This window comes from Ictidomys tridecemlineatus, chromosome 12 (assembly GCF_052094955.1).
Source record: "Ictidomys tridecemlineatus isolate mIctTri1 chromosome 12, mIctTri1.hap1, whole genome shotgun sequence".
Classification (NCBI taxonomy): Eukaryota; Metazoa; Chordata; class Mammalia; order Rodentia; family Sciuridae; genus Ictidomys; species Ictidomys tridecemlineatus.
Genome location: NC_135488.1, coordinates 68,527,878 through 68,548,694, shown reverse-complemented (window position 1 = coordinate 68,548,694; position 20,817 = coordinate 68,527,878). Strand labels below are relative to the sequence as shown.

The following is a 20,817-nucleotide window of genomic DNA, read 5'->3' as shown; positions in this document are numbered from 1 at the left end:
AGTTGTGAGGTGATATGCCCACAAAATATATGGAAGGACAACCCCCAAGAAAGGTGAGGGAGACATCTAGCACATGCACCTCAAAACTGGCTATCCTGTGACCATGGCGGCCACAGAAGAGCAGCACCCAGATATGCGTGTGAGCAAGGTTCTACACACTGTGTGTATACATAAATGACACCCACCGGGCTGGGGATATGGCTCAAGCGGTAGCGCGCTCGCCTGGCATGCGTGCGGCCCAGGTTCGATCCTCAGCACCACATACAAACAAAGATGTTGTATCCGCCGAGAACTAAAAAATAAATATTACAAAAAAAAAAAAAAAAGACACCCACCAACCCAGCAATCAGACAGGTCACCTTCACTGCAAGCTCCGGCAATCATGTGGTCTGTGGCCATGTTTTCAACTTGACTTGCTCTCTTGGGTGGGTTTCTCTGAACTGTTAGGGCTTTGAACAAAAGCAGAGGCCCTCTGCCAGGACTCTGGAATCGGGACCTCAGGCTCCTAAGAGAGTGGCTTCTAGAGGGAACAAGGTCAGAGCCTGCTGTTAATGTCAATGCCTCCACTGTGGGCAACGAGGCGGGTACTGCATTCTGGGCACAGTGGACTCCTGGGAGGTCTTGTCCTCATGATTTAGCCAGCACAACCCTGGCCACCTACACACGTATTAACCTTCAAAGAAATGCAGCCTCTGGGTTGCACACTGACACAGTGTCCATGGCCATTTATTTAAAAAAGTGCCCAATTAAGAAATGTGCAGCCTAATGATAGGTGCTGAACAGAAACAATGGAGCACAATGCCAAAACTAACAGGGTCCTGGCTCAGGAACACCAGATTTCAGCCATTCTGTTAATTATAAGGTGTGTGATCTTTGTCAAGATCATCTTTTTTTTTTTTTTTTAGTTGTAGTTGGACACAATACCTTTATTTTATTTATTTATTTTTATGTGGTGCTGAGGATCAAACCCAGGGCCTTGCACATGCCAGGCGAGCGCTCTACCGCTGAGCCCCAGCCCCAGCCCCAAGTTAACCTTTAACTCCAGTTTTCATATCTATCACACAGGGCTAGAATCTTCCTCAAGCTTACTGCAAAAATACAATGACAAATAAAATGATCATTTTCTCAATTGTGAGTGCTGGTGTTCAGGAGGGTTACAGATTCAGTATGCTGATCCTGCACCTGGTCCCCTGCTTAGGTAGTTCCCTTATAAACCTCAGAAGTTTTGTCAAGTTTGTCTCTGGATTTTTCCAAGTACATTATTTTACCTACAAAAGATGGTTTGGTCTACTTTCTGATATTTGTACCATCTCTTTCTTTCTTTTTTTAAAGAGAGAGAGAGAGAATTTTTTTAATATTTATTTTTTAGTTCTTGGCGGACACAACATCTTTGTCGGTATGTGGTGCTGAGGATCAAACCCAGGCCGCAAGCATGCCAGGCAAGCGTGCTACCGCTTCAGCCATATCCCCAGGCCTGTACCATCTCTTTCTTGCCTTAGTGTATCTTTGGCAAGGCTTCCAGTATGACATGGAGGAAACCAGTTCCTGCTGGGGATGGCCGCACACCCCTGTAACCCCAGTGAATAACAGTGGAGGCTGAGGCAGGAGGACCACAAGTTGAGAACAGCCTCTGCAACTCTGAAACCCTCAACAACTTAGTGAGACCCTGTCTCAAGATTAAAAATAAAAAGGGCTAGAGATAGAGCTTAGTGGTAAAATATCCCTGGGTTCAATTCCAGTACCAAAACCCAAACTAAAAAATAGCTTTATTTGTCTATTTGGTTCTGGGGATTGAACCCAGAGGTGCTATGCCACTAAGTACATCACTAGTCCTTTTTATTGTCCTGCCTCAGCCTCCTGGGTTGTTGGGATTATAGGTGTGTGTGACCACACCTGGTTTTAAAAAAGTGACTTTCATGTTCAGATACTGTGACAATAAATAAAAATCTAAAATGCAAGACAGCGGGTTGAGGCTGCCTGAACTCGTGGATTGGCGGTTTCTCCTGGTGAGGTCGGGAATTATCTGAATGGAGACAGAAGCTGCCAGCTCTATCCTCCTGCTGACCCTGAGACCAGCTCCCTCGGGGCTGAGTCTGCTTTGAACAATGTCATCTTTCGCTCTTGGAAGGTGGGCTATTCTTCCAAGTTTAACCCAGAAATTCTTAAAGGAACACATGCATCTATTTGGGGCACCTGGGCCAGGAGCAAACCTTCCTCATTCAGGGAATTTGAGAAGTGAGGAGAGAATGAGGGGCCAGACCAGCTGAGGAGACGGTTGGCCTAAACTATCCACGTAGGATGGATCCTGGCTGCTGACCGAGAGCTTCTGGGGCATTCGTCATGAACAGGACTGTGCCTTTCAAAATGACACCAGTGTTTTTGGGACGATGTGCATCCCTTCAAAACCCCTGGGTTTCCCTACTCTGTTTATTCCAAATGGGGGCAGGGACAGAGCTGCAGCTGGCAGACAGAGCTGTGCCTGCTGCGGCTTTCTCAGCAACACCTGGAACTAACAAGGGGCAGCAGGTTTACAGCTTTTTCAAACAGGATGTTCCTGTGAAGCAGAGACCAGGAGAAGGCAGGCAACTGGCCATTTCCTTCTCCTCCTTGGGGAGAGTGACGGAGGGGACACACCCCACCCTCTAGAGAGGTGAGCAAATACTGGGTGCAGTGGCACAGGCCTGTAACAGGGACGGAGCTCAGTGTGCCTCAGAGTATCTGGGAAGATGGAGGTGTCGATAGGTGCCCACAGGCCAGATGCAGGGACTGAATGCAGCCACATACGGCAGTGCCTAGCTAAGAACAGACAGCACTCCACATCCTCTCCCACTCCTTTCTTCCCCTTGGGCCAGCAAGGAGAGACTAAAAAGAAACATGTTCCCCTGAAAAGGCTTTGAGCTCAAAGGGTCAGTGGTCGCAGTTAACTAATGGCAGGACCAAGTTGAGAACTCAGGCTGTCTGCCCTCCCCCAACTCTACACTCTGGAATCACCTTCACTTCACCTTTAAAAAAACTTGCCTTCTTAAAACCCAGTTCAGGGTCTCCACTGACTCAAGAATGAAAATAAGCATCACTTGCAAATATGAGGAAAAAGCTCATTTAGGACAAAACAATTGACTCCCCAACACTCTGGATCTTTTTTTTTTGACAGGGTTTCAGGAAGTTGCTGGCCTCAAACTTGTGATTCTCCTGCCTCAGCCTCCTGAGGCGCTAGGATACAGGTGGGTGACTCTGCAATGCTTTAGTTTTTAACCATGTGCTTTAGAGAACACCTGGGATGGACATGAGGGGTCTGAGGTGTCATTAGGGACAACCGCTCTTAATAGGCCAAAGGTTATAAATGCTTATAATAAACAGGATGTCAGGGGTTCAAGTGCAGGGCATGAGGAGGGACTAAGTTTTCCAGTCTAGGCAAAAACATGACCAGAAGCTGATGCTACTGCAAAGACAGGGCATTTTCCTGTGTGAAGCAGAATTGCCTACAGGAAAAAATAAGGTATGATAAAACACCAAAAATAACCCACATAGAGCCCTTCCAGCTGAGTTCTGAAAGCATGAAGCCCCACACAAAATGAGATGAAGGACTCTTCTCATTTTTGCAAAGGATAATACACAGCTGGGGCCATTTTAAGTGCACAGGAGAAAAGCGAATTTATTATATGTGGTGGATGTGCCATGGTGCTAGGGCTCGATTAGAAATTCTGGTTGAGCTGGGTGTGGTAATGCACACCTGTAATCCCAGTAGCTGGGGAGGCTGAGACAGGTGGATCGTGAGTTCAAAGCCAGCCTCAGCAAAAGTGAGGTGCTAAGCAACTCAGTGAGACCCTGTTTCTAAATAAAATACAAAATAGGGCTGGGGATGTGGCTCAGTGGTCAAGTGCCCTGAGTTCAATCCCTGCTACCTGCCCCTCCACCCCCCCCCCAAAAAAAGAAAGAAATTCTGGTTGAGAAGGACTGCTCAAATGCAGTAACAAAATACTTGTTGGTAAAAATCTAGAGGGGGGGGACCCTAAAAATCTTACATATGGTGGGACTTCCTGTAGTTAAGCTTTAAGTAGCCATTTTGGGGATCTTGGGAGTAAAACATTCACTGCAATGGGTCCATCATAGGAACAGGCCAACAGAATACGTTTATCTCTTATCTGTTCCCTTTCCAACTTAGGTCCAGGGGAACTCTCTAATATAACTCTTGCATTTGGTTGTCGTTTTAAAAATGGAACAGCTGAAGTATCATATAGGTAACTATACAATTAAGAAAGTTGGTAGGTGTTGTTGGTGATTCCCTCACCCAGAACCTTCTGTGGGACCTTAGGCCAGTCACCCCCGACTCCTCGCTGCTTGTACAACTCTATATAAAATGGGGTACTTCCTACTTCATGTGCCAGAAGGAAGGAGGCTAGAGCAGACAAACTCACCATTCTTCCTAAATGCTAAGGTCTTGACATGTCTGTGGCTCTCCTTGCCTCCCAGCAAACCAAACATTTCCAGCTAGCTCCTGCCAGTGGTTCTACCTTTAATGTGCCATTATGTACCTGGTGACCATGTAACAGATCCACTGTATCTATGGGTTCCACATCCATGGATCCAACTAACTGCAGATCAAAAATATTTAGGAAAAAAAAGGACATCTGTATTGAATGAATACAGACAATTTTTTCTTGCCATTATCCCCCTGAATAATGTAGTATAAATATTTACATAGCATTTACATTGTGGGTAGGTATTACAAAAAACCTTGGAAGTACTAGGGATTGAACCCAGAGGCGCTCCATCACTGAGCTACATCCCCAGCCCTTTTTATATTTTTATTTTAAGACAGTTTTGCTAAGTTGCTGAGGCTGCCCAGGACCTTCTGATCCTCCTGCCTCGGCCTCCTCCTAAGTCACTGTGAGTACAGGTGTGCACCACCAGGCTCAGTGATACCATGACTGAGTACCAGAGGATTTCCGCAAACACAGGGTGGGGAGTAGACGGGCATGACTCTACGGCTTCCTAACAGTGAGCAGAGAAGACAGTGACAGCCACTAAAAAGCACCCAGAGCCACAGAACACAACCTGTGGAGTCTCTCTGAACCCTGAGGTCGGGGGCATGAGGATGCTGTAACTCAGGTGAGTCTCTCCATCCTTCCGCCTCTCTTGCCCCCCCCCCCCGAGAAAGCCCCTCATTCTTTCTTCCCTTCTTAAAAAAACAAAAACCAAAACAAACCAACAAGAACTCATCTACAGTCTGGCATTTAATACATCAAACAGCAGCCCCTCATCCCACCTCTGTCATCTCAGCTTCTCATTCCCCAGAGAAACTGACTTTCAATTCTTGTGGCTCTTTCTCTTGGCATCTGTCTTCATTTTTAAAATGCCACAGTTGTATTACTATTTCCTGCCTTTCAGATTTAGATATTATTTAAGGACTTCTTATTATGGAAGATGAAGCCTTGACTATACACCCTCAAGAATCTTCCTATAAAGCAACTATTTCCCTAATCCCCAGCTTGAGAGCCAGAGGCCGGCCACTCGGCACAAGGACAGCTGAAACAGCAACAGCACTTGACCGTGATTCTGGATCAGCCTGCTCTAGAAGTATGCATATACCGCAGCTGCATCCCTCCCAGAGTATTTCAAGATCATCCCCTCTATGAAGATGTTGGTAACATTTCAAAAGAATCTACAGTAATAAACAGCCAGATTTTAATGGACCAAACCTTAGCAATAGAGATTTGGATAATAAAGATGGCCACCAAATTCAGAGTGTTCAGAGTTCTCTACAGCCCACGCTCTCTCTCTACAGCCCACTTCCTCTCTCTGCCACCATCTTCAACAACTCCCTTCTTGGCCAGCCTCAAACCCTCTTGCCTCATGATCCCCAACTGCAGGGATCTGGAATTCGGCCTCAGCTGGGGAGCAATCGGCTCAGCTCATCTACAGAGCTAGGTGTCGGGAGCACAAGTCTACTGGGCCCCCCAGACATGCCAGGTGTCCACTTACCAAAGGACAACAGAGGCAACCGGCTCCGGGGCTTTGGGGCTCTGTCCCTCAAGTTTCCCAGCTCTGAAGAGGGTAGGGGGAGGCAAGGCAATTCTTCACAAATATCAAAAACTCCCCTGTCACAGAATGCTAGCTTCTTTTTGGTTTTATCTGTTTTACATTATTCAGCTTATAAATAGGTACTAAATAACCCGGACAGTGAGATTCCCTCCTGTGACCACACAGAACAGACCTTTGCTCCCTAGGTGTCGGTGCTCAACTGGATCCACCATTATGACTGAGGTGCCCAGCCAGTGGAGGGGCCTGTGAAGGGACGACTGGGGCACAGGGTCGTGGTGAGTGCCAGTGCTGGCAGGGGGCTCCAATCCCAACCACAGACGGACAGAAAACAGCTAAAAATCACCACAAGAACCCATAGAGAAGCCCTCAAAACCATCCACTAAACAAACCATCTAAACAAACCTTGAGGACCACACTAAAGCAAATACACAAATTCTGAAAACTTAGGATGGTGATACACTATATCCGGGGTTCAGACTCTCCATTCATTGAACACCCACAGAGTGAAGTTTCACCAACTTATAGAGACTTGATGACAAATGACCTGCTTATAATCTGGCCCTCAGAGGAAACAGTGCTGGCCACTGGCCACAAAGCGCCTGGGCTGGACATTATCTTTTAGGAATGCAACTTGTTTTTCTATCCTGAGAAGTGAGGGGGGACAAGCTGGCTTGGGACTGACCATAAGAGCTGAAAAGGCATGAGCACACTCACTTCGCGAGTGCCCCTGTCCATTCAACCCTTTCTTCGCGGAGCAGAGTGGAGAGCCCCTTCCTCTGGGTTTATTCCCTGTGTTAGTTTGTTTGCCACTGCTAAAATGGAATACCTGAGGCTGTCTCCTTTATAAAGAAAAGAGGTTTATTTAGCTTACAGTTCTGGAGGATAAAGACACAGCACTAAAATCAGCTTGGTTCTGGTGAGGGCACCACTGCAGATGGCATTTCAAAAATGGAGAGAGTGGGCTGGGGTTGTAGCTCAGTGGTAGAGCCCTTTCCTAGCACATGTGAGACACTCACTGGGTTTGATCCTCAGCACCACATAAATATAAATAAATAAAATAAAGGCATTGTGTCCATCTACAACTAAATTATATATATAATTATATGTATAAATTATATATATATATAAGGTGGGAGCGTATGTCAGATATCCCACGGCAAAAAGGAGAAGCCAGAGAGGCTGGGGAGGGGCCAGACTTACTGTTTTATACCACTCTCTCGAAAACTATCAGGGGTTCTACAGAAACCAAATTACTCTCAGTGCCTACGATGACCTAAACACCTCCCATCAGGTTCCACTGTTTCCTAACATGGCCAAACTGGGGACTGGGCTTCCAATACATGAGATCTCTGGGGACACGCTCACACCATATCCAACCACGGCACTCCCCCAGTAGGACATCAAGGAATGCTGATACTCTTGTGCATCCACATATTGTCCACAATATCCTGTTTTCCTCCTAGTCCCAAAGAATCTCCTGAAACAAAATAACCTCTGGCTCCAGTGGCAGAAACACAAAAGGTCTATTCCTGGTTTCTCGAGTTACAACTCTAAAGTTTTCCCATTCACGGGCTGTTCTCTTGGAAAATGATCATGATTCTGGTCCGTCATAAGTTGGAGCAGGTCTTATCACTATTTATACCCTTTCTTTGATAAATGAGTTCCAAGCTCTAAACATCTGTCTTCCAATTATTAAGTCTCAGGACACAACAAGACTCGGGAAGCTGTAGACTACACAGCAGATAAAGCAGTCACATTTCCTTGGCTCTAGGCTTCAGACTTATTTACTGTTTAGGGATAGAAAGTCTGGAGACAGGGAACTCTGAACAAATGGGAACCTGGTATATAAGCCCCCCCTCCCCCCTTTCCTAGGGTGTGGTTCCTAAAGACAGGGCTCTTCCTGGGGAAGGGAGGTACCGTTATAAATAGGTCCTTGTTTGTAAACAAATGGAATGAGGGCAGTTGACCATAGACATGGGGACCTATGTGCAAGGCACTTCATTAAACAGAGTTCCTTCTCCAGTGTTTCCAAACATCTGGAAGCAGCAGGACTGTTTCTAAACTTTTTTTTTTTTTTCCAGGCATTCTGTGCTCTGTGGATCCCCTGTGGATTAAAGGACAAAACCAGGAGGGATTCTGGCTTCCATCATTCCTTTCCCTCTCACCCTCTCCCGATTCCATAAATCACTTCTGGCAGGTAGCTGGGAAGCAGCTGCAAAGGACAGTTTTGCTCTGGAGCACAGGAAGCCACCTTTTAACCCGCCTGCTGTTGTTTGTCTCCCGAAACGTGACAAAAGAACAGATGTAAGCAACATGCCAACTGTTGAGAGGATCTGCTTGGAGCACTGGAGGAAGCCTGTTCAGAGCCACATCACACCAGTCGCTCCAAGGAAGGACAACGGAGTTCATTTCCTGAAGCCCCCACGCACACTCTGTTCACATCAGGCTGGGATGCACAACGCTCAGGCCACTCACCGCCCACACCCCTGCTTCTGCCTCTGCCCCTCTGGCTCCCTAGCTGTGAAGCCCCTTCCAGAACCTTGCTCAGATGCCACGGGAGGTTCAGTCCAGCTTTATCTCCCAGTGAGGTCTTTTCTGAGCCCACACCAACTCCTCATCTCTAGACCAGACTGCTGTCCACAGCCTGCAGCTTCCAGACCTCCTGGGGGTCTAGCCCCCCCCTCTGCAAACTACCCTGTTAACCTCTTGTCGTGTTGGAACCTTGGCTTACACACCACTGTGGCCCCCAAGCAGTGTCTTTTATATCTCCAGCTGCAAACTTTGAGTGCCCTGGGAAACAAGTTCAATAGTTTGCACCCAATATTTAAAAATATGGAATAAAAACCAGGCTACAAAAGATAGTCTTGGGAGAACTGGGTAACAATGAAGTCGACATGAGATAAAATTATGAAATTCCTATTAACTTTCTTAAGAGATCGTAATGGTGTTGTGGGTGTACAGGGAAATGCCTTGTTGTTTTTAAAAAACGTACCTTCATTGTTCTTCTTTGGGGTCAGTTTTACGTCTACAAAATTGAGTGGAAAGCATAGCAAAAAAATTTGTGCATGTGGGCTCACATGCACACATATGTAATTACACATATTGGGACAAATCAAGCGAATGTGCCAGAATTTACAACTGCTAAATCCAGGTAGAGGGCACACAGGTATTCATTATGTTATTCTTCAAATTTTTCCGAGTTTAAAATAAGTTTCATAAATACATAAATAAAAAGAAAAAAATCGGAATACAGAGCATGAAGCCCGATTTGCGTTTAGGTATCTGTTGAAGTGTGTGTCCTGGGTCATGCATTTTTTTATTGTGGGTCAAGGCCCTGAGTTTGAAAAAGCTGCCCTAAAGCAATTTGCTTTCCTAAGCTCACAGTAGGCAGGCAATGAACTACTTGTTAATTAACTGCTAGAAGCACAGGATTTAAATGAAGACACAAGCTGAGAAATCTCCAGTTACATCTCATTAAGTCAAGCTGTGTCACAACATTGCAGCCCCTTCCTCCCCTGCACACTGTCCTCAGCTCAGCCTCCAGGCCTTTCTTATCAGATGCTGAATTACTCAATAAAAAGGGGGACTTCAGGCTTTTTCTCTCCAGGGAGGGTGTTAACAGAAGATTCCAAGCAGGGGCCCAACTGTCTTGATTTGCCTGGACTGAGGTGTTCCACAGGACTAAGACTCTGGGTGCTAAGACCAGGACTGTCCTAGCAAACCAAAGCAGACGGTCACTCTAGATTTTTTTCTTTTTCTTTTCTTTTTTTTTTTTTTTTAAAGAGAGAGAGAGAGAATTTTTAATGTTTATTTTTTAGTTCTCGGCGGACCCAACATCTTTGTTGGTATGTGGTGCTGAGGATCGAACCCTGGCTGCACGCATGCCAGGCGAGCGCGCTACCGCTTGAGCCACATCCCCAGCCCTTTTCTTTTTCTTTTTAATATTTATGTTTTAGTTTTAGGTGGACACCATATCTTTATTTTACATTTATGTGGTGCTGAGGATCGAACCCAGTGCCTCATGCATGGTAAGTGAGCACTCTATCACTGAACCACAATCCCAGCCCATCACTCTAGATTTCAAAGAAGCCTTAAGGACTCTGGATCTGGGAGAGTTGTCACTGCAGTGCTGTGTAGCATAGTACAGGAGCGAGGGGCAAACCCAGTGCTCAGGAAACTGATACAAGACATACCTGACAGCTCCCACAAAAAAACAGTTGATGCCACACTGTAAGGTGTCTCTGGCAATGACAGAGAACCTTTTTGTTCTTAGTCATCACCTAATGTGGACAGAAAAGGGCAAAGGAAACTTACTGTGAAAACGTCATCGTCACCAAGCTCGGCTTCATTATGGATAGTGGAAGATGATGTTGTCGAGCCTAAAAGAGAAAAAGGCAATAAAAATGTGTCTCCAAAGAGCATAAACTATATTAAATCACTTAAAACTTAAAAAGTGCACTTTAATAAAACCACATTTCATCCTTTTCCCCTCAAATTTTTTTTAGTGTTCTTTTTAGATATACATGATAGCAGAGTTTGACATATTATGTATACATGCAGTATGACTTCCCATTCTTGGGGTTGTCCATGATGTGGAGTGGCACCTGTTATCCATTCAGATATGAACATAGGAAAGTTAGGTGTGACTCCTTCTAGTGTCTTTACTATTTCCCCCACCCCCCACCCTTCACTACCCTTTGTCTAATCCAATGAACTTCTATTCTCCCTGTCCCCTTCCCCCTTATTGTTTGGTAGCACCCGCATATCAGAGAGAACACTCAGACTTTAGTTTTTTGGGATTGCCTTAGAAGACTCCAGATAATTTACTGGCAAATGCCATAATTTCATTCTTCTTTATGGCTGAGCAATATTCCATTTTGCATGTACCTTTTCTTTGTCCATTCATCTGTTGAAGGGCATCTAGATTGGCTCCATATCTTAGCTATTGTGAATTGAGCTGCGATAAACATTGATGTGGCTGCGTCACTACAGTATACTCCATTCTTTTTGTTTGTGAATCACTAACAGAAACCAATTACTGGGAAATTAGTGCCTTTTTTTTTTTTTTTTTTTGGTTAAACTGGGGATTGAACCCAGGGGTACTCTACCACTAGGCTACACCCCTAGTCTTTTTATTTTCTATTTTGAGACAGGATCTAGTTGAGGCTGGTCTCAAACTTACAATTCTTCTACCCAGACTCCCAATTCATTGGGATTATAGGTATGCATCACTGCGCCTAGCTGAAATAAATGCTTTTAACTTATTCTTTAACTGCTTCTTGCCCCATGCTCCCTACATTAACTTTGTGAACTGTTGTTCTCAGTTAATCTCTCAAACTTCTACACTGGCTGCTAAAGAACAGACACATAAAGAAGCACTATGGAGGGGAAAGGAGAACCTGGCTACTTCTCTGAGGGCATTCGGTAAGTCCAGCCTCTGTAGGGAGCTCAAGGTCCCAGTTGTGGAGGGAGGAAAGCACCGAACTAGGACTCCCTGCAAGTCAGACCTGCCACACTCTTACTGTGGAGACAGGATTTCGCTTTGTTAAGTCTTTTCATCCACCAATGAGGAAGATCTGATTAAACAGCTTGAATGTTTGCACCTCCAGTTCGAAATTCAGATAATGTCCTCTAAATCCCAACTGTGGGAGCCATGTTCTTGAAGATATCCAGGCAATGGGCAGGTGAGTTTCCTTTGCTTTTGCAGGTCAAAATTAAGGCTTCTGTTAGAAATCCCAGCTTATTCCATCACGGAATGACTTAGTTTTTAAAGTTCTAGTTTACGAGAGAACAGCAAGGTAGTGTGTGTGCACACAAAAAAAATTCCAGTGTGAGAATCAAATCCTGTATGTAACGTCAGTGATTAAAGTCCATGGATACAATGCAAACTTCTATCAATAATACAGAGGCTGATTCTCTGCAAACATTGAAACGCTGTATTTAATATCAACATCTAAAATATCTGCCACTTAACGTTGTAAACCCTGGTTTTTAATCTCTTTTTGGCCAACTCATGGTTTTCATTAATTGATTCATGTTGTAGCTAGAATTGTCTTAGCTGTTGACAATAATGTTAAATGATTTCCAAGACTTGCATTTTTCTCCCTCATTCACAATCAATACTTCAGAACAGTTCCATTTCTTAAGCAAGCAATATATATATTCTTTTGTGATTCAATTCCCCCAGTTCTAAATCTGGTATTAACATGTTGCTTGATACTTCTTCACAGGGCTCTGGCCGTAGCACCTTTAATTAATTGTCTGATTAGATAACTGTATCTGAAACACAGAAATTTGTCCATCTGCATGTGGGGACTGTAGCCATGATCATCATGAGAGTTGATGGCCCAAGGCTCTTCCAGGCCAGAATCAGGTGTAACAATGCCTACACCATTTACTTTTTCTTTTCTTTCTTTTTTTAAACGAAATCCATCATTCTCTCTTTTTAAAAAATATATTTTTAGTTATCAATGGACCTTTATTTTATTTCTTTATATGTGGTTCTGAGAATTGAGCCCAGTGCCTCACAAATGCTAGGCAAGTGCTCTACCAATGAGCTACAACCCTAACCCTGCTTACACCATCTACAAAGAACGACCAAACCAAGGACCTGGGGAGTGACAGATCCCTTTCCTTTTCAGTGGCCACTGTTCACTCCAGGCTTTGATTTTGGAATAGTGGACAGACTTGGTGCAAGCTGGGCCCACCAGAATGCATACTCTACTTCTGAGCCAAGACAGACCAGACTAAAGTCTTTTTAATAGTCAGGACACGGAAGGGGAAAAAAAAAAAAAAAACAGTAAAAAATTCATCCACATGGACATCTGGAGTGCCTGCTTCCAGCTTCAGAGCACAGTCCAAAAACCAATCAGGATCACTCCCTTCTCTGAAATCTATCTCCTGTCCCCTGCATTGTCGCTTTAATTATTCTCCTTGGAAGCTCTGAAAGTTCTGGCATCAACTGGGTCCCAAACCCTCCTGCAAAGAAACTATAAATATCCGATGGCAGGCCACTGGAATGAAAAAGAATCTGGAAACTTTCCAGACCCACTAAGGGCCCAGTGACAAGTTTGATACCTTCTATGAGGTCTTCAATTGCTTTCCTCACTCCCCTGTCAAAGGCTCGCGCATCAGCAGGGCTTTGGAAGGTAAGTCCAAACTTCCTATTATCGACCTTCCAATGGTGAAACGTTGGATTGGCTTTGGTGTAGACCAAGTCCTTTCTCACATAGCACTCCAGCACCACCTGAAGGATGGAAACACACAGGCTGGTTACTCGTGGAGCAGCCACGATGGTGTCTGGCTACAGAAGTCTAACAGGGAACCGTTGCCAGTGCTAACCCAGACCTTCCATCTGTGCCTCCACCGGGCGCCTCTCTACCAGGGAGGAAACTCTGTTGCTTACTGACTACCTCATCACTGCCGCCCCTGGCCCTTGGCTCTTGTGAGCTTTCCTGTCCTGGCTGTCCTTTCACCAGGTTCCTCTCCATCTCACAGATTCTTCTCCCCCTGCCCTCACCATGAAGCACCAGTGAGACCCAGGTATTTGATGGGCCCCATATTGTGGCCTTTGTCCTGATGGCTCTCAGCCTTCTCTCCCCAGTCTTATTCAGTCATTCTGAAATTTCTGCCACTGGTTTCCTCCTAAGTGCCTACATCTGGCAATGCCAACCCTTCTCTGCTCACTCTCTCCAGCTCCGAATCTCTGTGGTCGCCTTTGCCTGTTCTGCTTTTTCTCTTCCCCGATACGATTGATCACCAAGTCCATCTCATGTCTCCGGTATCTTTTCTATCAACCCCATTTCAGCTGCTGCCATCCTGATCTGGGACTGTTAACGTTACATCTAGATTACTAGAACAATCTCCACATTTCTAACCATCTAGTTTCAGAACTGGCTTTTGCTGAGCTACAACCTTGACTGATCTTTTCCTCTCTAGATCAAGTCCCTTCATCTTTATCTCTAAGGTGGAAATAATACCAAAGTTATCAAGGAGACAAGAACATGCTCTGAAAACACTGAATAAACGAGAAACTTAACAGGGCCGCACTCATTCCTCAGGGCACATCACACGAGGCTGTAGTCTGTACTCATCCTTGTTGCCTTCACCCTTGGGCATCTGATTTCACATCATTCTAACAGCCTCACGTGCATTGATCTTGTTCCCCCTAAATATAAATATTTCAAGATGTATCATAAAGTAACACCCTGTGTCTAGAATGGTGCTATAAAGAAACTAGTAATATATTTTTAATATTGTATTTTTATAGAATACAAGCAGTACTGCAATCATGTGACTATAAACTTCATTCTTTATTCAGGATAAAACCAAACTATTCACAATATCTATTCCTTCACTATAAACATCATAATGATTTTGCTGAGTTTTAATAGCCTCGATCTTGTTCTGGCAAAGCTCCGCAATTAAGACAATGTGATCTTGTTGATTTAGACTAAATGAATGGCAAAAGTACAAGCCTGTACGAATTAGTGTAAATTTAAATAAGCAATGTGTTCAAATGAGTAGAAATTCAAGAATACCTCAAAGCAAAAAGAAATTAAATGCTGCCTAATAAACATTCCTGAAGTTGGTAAAGAAATAAAAATAATATTCAAGTTGGCACACTACATTAGAGGCCCAAAGCAGTTAACTTTACAACATTGTATTGAAAGAGGACAACAGTCCACTCACCCGATTCTATTTATGATTAAATTGCTTATTATGGCCATTTCTCCCTAAGAATAGTGCAATGATTAAATGTCAGCCCAGCCCCATTCCAAATTGGGGAAATCCAAATAACCAAGGCTTTAACTAACAAATGTTATCTATTTTAGAATTTAATAGTCTCAATTGAAAGTCTCAAAATAAACTTTTTGTAAAAACACAGACTGTTTTTCCATATTTTTAGGGTGAAAAAATTAGTCTCCAGTTGACACTAACTTTAAAAATTATTCCCAATGCATATTTTCTTAGAAAATTTTAAGTAAAACAAGTTTGTCCACTTAAATTAGGTGATAGGGAAATTACATACTATCTTATGATGTCCTCTTATTCAAATTAATATCTTTATGTATCTAAGTTTAACAGCAAAAATGAAAAAAGTTCAGATGCATTCATCTTTACAACAGATATTCTTGTTGGAGTTTTTTTTATTAAAAAAAAAAAAACAGACACAGGAAATAGATGTTGTAAAGAGTTAAAAGTGATTTAGATGAACACAAGAACCTCCTGCTTGCTTTTCTCCTGCCTCACCCTCAGGCCTTTCCATTTCCAGTGTCACCCCATTGTCATTATGGTGAGCAACACCTAGTTCCCTTGCCATCTTCTTCAGATATACACAGCAGTTTGTGTGTGTGTTTAAATGCAGCCACATCTATAAACTGTCCACAACTTGCTTTTTATTTTCCTTAAAACTTTAGGGACTGGGCTGTTGCTCAGTAGTAGTGTATGTGCTTATTAGCATGTTCAAGGCCCTAGGTTCAATCACCAGCACCAATAAAAACAACACAACATATCTTAAGAGATATAGGAAGGTAATAATGGTTCTCTCCAATGGCTGTGTGGTATTCCTCAGTGTGGATGTATTACATTTTTTTCCAGCCATTATCCAAAATCATGAACATTTAGGTAATTTGCAACTGGTCACTTTTATAGACAAACACCACAAGCTACATCCTTATACATTAAAGGTTTTCAGAGTTTAGTCTGCAGGTCCTTGGGAGCCTCCCCCATCTGCAGACCCTTTCTGAGATGGGAAAACTCTTTTTATCATCGTAAGACACTTTTGCCTTTTTCACTGTGTTGACATTTCTGCTTGTGGTGGGTGTCATTGCTGGGCAGTTGCATGAATCAAGATAGCATGGTAGCACTATCCAACTGTATCAAAGCCATCAGATTCCTTCTTTTGCTCAAGAATGTCCTTAATGAAGCAGCAAAAGTTATTTCACTACATCTTAACCTTTGCATACACATGCACTTTATTTTATGTGATGAAATGGGAAGAACACACAATTGGATTCTTCCATCAGCTTCTGCATTCCACCTGCTACAATGTGCTGCTTTGGTTGAAGAATATGAAGAAAACCTGGCTTTGCACATATGCACAGTTGGAAAAAGAAAGAGTATTTATAATTGCCTTTTCTCTTCAGCTTATGGATGACTGAGTCAAGTACTTATGTGACTGGTTTGGTTGAGAGTTGAACTAACTGCTTATTTCTTGGACTTCTGTTTTTATTCAAAGAATGACAGACCAATCGTGGTTAATCATACTTGGGAATCTGGCAGACATTTTCTTGAAAATGAACAAAGTGAGCTTGTCACTTCAAGGAAAACAACTCGAGGTATTTGTTGCCAATAATAAAATTTGAACTTCTAAGTGAAAATCATAATTTTGGACAGCTTCCCAATCTTAAATAGTGTTCTAATAAGATCATTGGTGATATTAAGAAATGTAATTTTTTGATATTGTAGGATAAAATGTGTCAACAATTGGAAGATCTGCTGAACTCAGTAAACCATTATTTTCCAGATGACTAATGCATCATGTTACCAAATCAGACATAAGGGAAAAATCCAGAGCAAAAGATACACCAGGGATTGAACTCGGGGGTGCTTAACCACTGATTCTCATCCCCAGCCGTTTTTTAAACATTTTATTTTGAGACAGGGTCTCTCCAAGTTGCTGAGGCTGGCTTTGAACTTGCAATCCTCCTGCTTTAGCCACCTGAGCCATGGGGATTACAGGTATGCGCCACCATGCCCACCAAAACCAATGGATTTTAATATAAGAGAATAAAAAATTCCTATTAATGGTTCCAGATTCCACATTTAAGAAACTGCAATAGGTTGAGTTTCGATGTAGTACCAAAGAAGAATATATATAATTATCTGACAGGGGTCTTTAAATATGACTCCCTTTTCTAGCATATGTTATCATATAGCCAAAATGACATATTAAAACAGATTAAAAAGCAGGAGTAGATATGAGAATTTGGCTCTTGTCTATTCAGCCCGATACTAGTGAAGTGCTAGGTTAAAAAGTTATGTAGGTTTAAAATTAAAATCTCAATCAGGTGTGTCGGCACATGCCCAACATCCCAGAGATATCAGGAGGCTAAGACAGAAGGATCTCAAGTGCAAGGCCAGCCTTAGCCACTTAGCAAGATCATGTTTCAAAAAATAAAAAAGGGCTAGGGGTATAGCTCAGTGGTAAAGTTCAATCCTGAGTATGCATGTATGTATGTAAGGATAAATAAATAAAATAAAATCTCGCCAAACTGTCTTTCAAAGAGCTTTGCTGGCTCAAATTCCCCCTCAACATTTTGTAGGAATGCTCACCAACTTATACATGGGCAGTCACTGGAGGGATCAATCAACTCTATATTTTATGATTTGTCTTTATAAAGTGGTTTCTCATGGGATTAAGGAGTAAACTCCTCTAATTCATCTAAAGTAATACTCAACTCAAAAAGTCCTAACTCACATAAAATTTCTCGGGAAAACTTTCTTGTCCTCAGCTTATAAAAATGATCCGAATTACTATTTGGGACTGGGCCTCTGGAACACACCTGTTTCCCACAGAAATAATGACAGTTAAACTCACAAGCCCCAGTATGTAACTAAAACCAACAACCACAAAACCCCTTCACAATACACTGAGACCTAAAACTGGACAACACTGGAGCATCCATCCACAACACCGTTTCAGTCAGAAAGAGCACTTCATGCCCTGGCGGGCAAACTGGGAATTCTGATCCATCCGCCCTCCGTGTCCTAATAATGGCCTCCACCCTCTCTCACCATTCCATCTCTTAGTGCAGAGCTCCCTGCGGGCCTTTATCCACCAGTGGGCAGAAATGCTGTTCTGCAGAAGTGCAGAAGGCCAAGGGAGGGGTCACTGAGTCTCTGAAGGTGTGTGAGTGTGTGTGAGTGTGAGAGTGTGTGTGAGTGTGTGTGTGTGAGTGTGTGTGAGAGTGTGTGTGAGAGTGTGTGTGAGTGTGTGTGAGTGTGAGAGTGTGTGTGTGAGTGTGTGTGAGTGTGTGTGTGTGAGTGTGTGTGAGAGTGTGTGTGAGAGTGTGTGTGTGCTGTGGGAACAGGAAACCATTCCCCTCACGGGGAGGGCTGGAGAGGTGAGAGTGCAACTGAGTACACAGGTGTGTGTTAGTGGACAGCTGCAGCCTAGAAGTTAGTCATACACTAAGGAAGAGGGATGGGGAGACACGTTGGCAGAGGGAATGCCACCTGCATTTAGGACAGCACAACGTGCAACAGCAACAAACAGAAGCTGGTCCACAAGTCCAGGCGGAATAGAGGACTGGAACTGCCCCACCGGGCTCTGACAAAGAAATGGTTCCAAGTGTCGGTTCAGACACTGAATGCACGTCCTCTACCAAGGAAGGGGACCACATCTTGAAGCACTGAGCCCCCCACTCCTACAATATCTTCTTCCTTTGGAATGTTGCAAGAGTTTAATGATGCCGTGCATACCAAGGGCCTTGAAAAAAATAATAAAACCTTGTAACTATAGTGTACCAGTCACAGGTAAGATACAAGTTCAGGGGGCTGGGGCTGGGGCTCAGTGGTAGAGCACTCGCCTAGCATGCGTGAGGCACTGGGTTTGAATCTCAGCACCACATAAAAATAAAATGAAGATATTGTGTCCACCTAAAACTAAAAAATAAATATTAAAAACAAGATACAAGTTCATAAACTTGTAAAATTAAGGGGCTGGGTTCGACAATCTAAATGGCCGTTTAGGTTGAAACAGTCTATAATAAACCATGAAATTCCATAAAAAAAAAATAGCCCTAAAACTAGCCCTTCACACAAGTAGGTTCCCCTACCCCTGCCCCAGGTGCTGGGGATCAAACCCAGGGCCTTGTGCATATTAAGCAAGAGCTACAGCCACATAAGATAGTTTGTTAACCCAGAACAACTAAAAACAAAAAGAAGGTGAGTGAAAATTTTTTTCTATTAAAATTTTGTAGGAAAAAAAAAAACACCAACTAAAATAAACAAAGCAGATTATAAAAATATATTTGAAGTATGTCAGATGAAGATTAGATCTTTATTATACAAGAGAGCATAGATATCAAGGAGAAAAATAAGATCCCAATAGAAAAGTATGCAAAGCACATACATTAATAGATAATTCAGTCACAACTGTTTGTAACAAAGAGAAAATGATTTGAGCTCATTATGTACCATAAGCTACCACTACTATTCTATCAAAGTGATAAGGACTTAAAATATATGACCTTCAATGTGTTAAAAGGAAATTTTCGTATGCTAGCAGCAGCCCCCTGCACACATAACTGACTTTTCCAAATTATCCCCCAAAAGTAATAAATATGGAAAATGCAGGTAGGTGTCTCTTCAGAGTAGGCAGAAGGGAAAGAACTTTAGTTTTCAACACTAAGGAGATGGCCAAGTAAATAAAAAAACATCACATTGATATCAGCAACGTGGAAAATTTATTTCCTTCCTTCTGTCCCTTCTTTTTCTTCAGAAAAGTGCTTTACTACTGAGCTACACACCTTCAGTCCCTCCAAAATTTCCTTTTCTTTTTTTCCTCCCTTTTTGGTACTGGAAATTGAACCCAGAAGAATTCGACCTCTGTGCTAATTCCCAGTCTTTAAAAAAAAAAAAAAATTATTTTGAGTCAAAGTCTCACTAAGATGCCCAGGTTTGCTTCGAACTTGTTATTGATCCTCCTGCCCCAGCCTCCAGAAGACACTGGCACTACAAGCATGCACCACTGCACCTGGTTCAGAAAATCTATTATGAGAATGCTTGGACAAAGTAAATGAGACATATAACCGATCATAAAATATGATGAGAGTTTTGCAAAAATAAAAATCTGTGCAAGGGGAAAAACTACATCAATGGGCTGATGGTGGTTGTACATGTGCGACTCTGGTTTGGTCTTGGTCATCGTGATGGGGTATTAAATACTGGATTGTGGTTCACAAAATGGGTCACCAACAATGTAGAATCATTCTAAATTCTAATATCTTCAGTCATAATGACTGTTGTAAGCATATAGTGGTACAACCTAGCCAAAAGATTAACATGGTACTCAGCAGATGGTAAATGCTAGATAAATGACAGTTTTATCACTTTTTGTTGGTCGTGTGATTATACTGCCTTTATTCCCCAAATTTCGTAAATAAGAATGTTTTCATCATCTGACTATTATGTAGGGAACTTCCTACGTAAATACTTCTTAAAATTAGCTATATCCTCCCTTTCAATTTTCAGAAATGAATCAAGTGTGAAAATGGCATTTCTGTTAATCCATATGTAACATTTACAAATTGTTTTATCTACTGTGTGATTTTTTTTAAACTCTAAGAAGTGGTTGCAAAAGAAGATTAAATTTGTACATGAAACTCAACAGATGAAACACATGAAACTCAACAGATGCCGCTATAAAGGGTCTCAAACGTAAGACCGACATATTCTTGCGCCGTCTGCATTCTCTGTGAAATCCTGTACAATCCTGCACATTCCAAATCATCTGTTGGTTTCTGAATATACACACCACGATCAGATACAGATAGGAGTAGTCTTCCATGTTTAGGGCCATTAACTGAAAATAGACTGGACATTCTATTTTTCCTTCCTGTTATAGATTGTATCATAACAGACCTGGTCATCCCAGCTCCTTCACCACCCTGCGAGTTAAGAACTACCAATCATCCATTCTTGGGAAGTAATCATCCCTCTCCCAAGTATTTATTTATAAGCATGTATAATTATTTACAGAAGTGTGAT

General features: G+C 42.8%; 1 protein-coding gene and 1 long non-coding RNA gene across 5 annotated transcripts in view; one reads left to right on the top strand and one right to left on the bottom strand.

Annotated features, from left to right (window-relative positions):
- Spred2 (sprouty related EVH1 domain containing 2) overlaps window positions 1-20,817 on the bottom strand; it is a 117,100-nt gene that overhangs the window by 8,657 nt on the left and 87,626 nt on the right. For all 3 annotated transcript variants that reach the window (XM_040271566.2, XM_078029108.1, XM_040271567.2), the window contains 2 exons: window positions 13,120-13,288; window positions 10,357-10,421 (listed from right to left, as the gene is read on the bottom strand). In XM_040271566.2, the coding sequence (XP_040127500.1) occupies window positions 10,357-10,421; window positions 13,120-13,288 (234 nt within the window). The remainder of the gene's footprint in view (window positions 1-10,356; window positions 10,422-13,119; window positions 13,289-20,817) is intronic.
- LOC144369360 (uncharacterized) lies at window positions 1,761-9,294 on the top strand. Of its 2 annotated transcripts, XR_013428946.1 has the most exons (3): window positions 1,761-3,221; window positions 4,163-6,317; window positions 8,124-9,294. It is a non-coding gene; the product is annotated as an uncharacterized LOC144369360 (long non-coding RNA). The 2 variants fall into 2 exon arrangements; XR_013428945.1 differs by having other exon boundaries at window positions 4,163-9,294.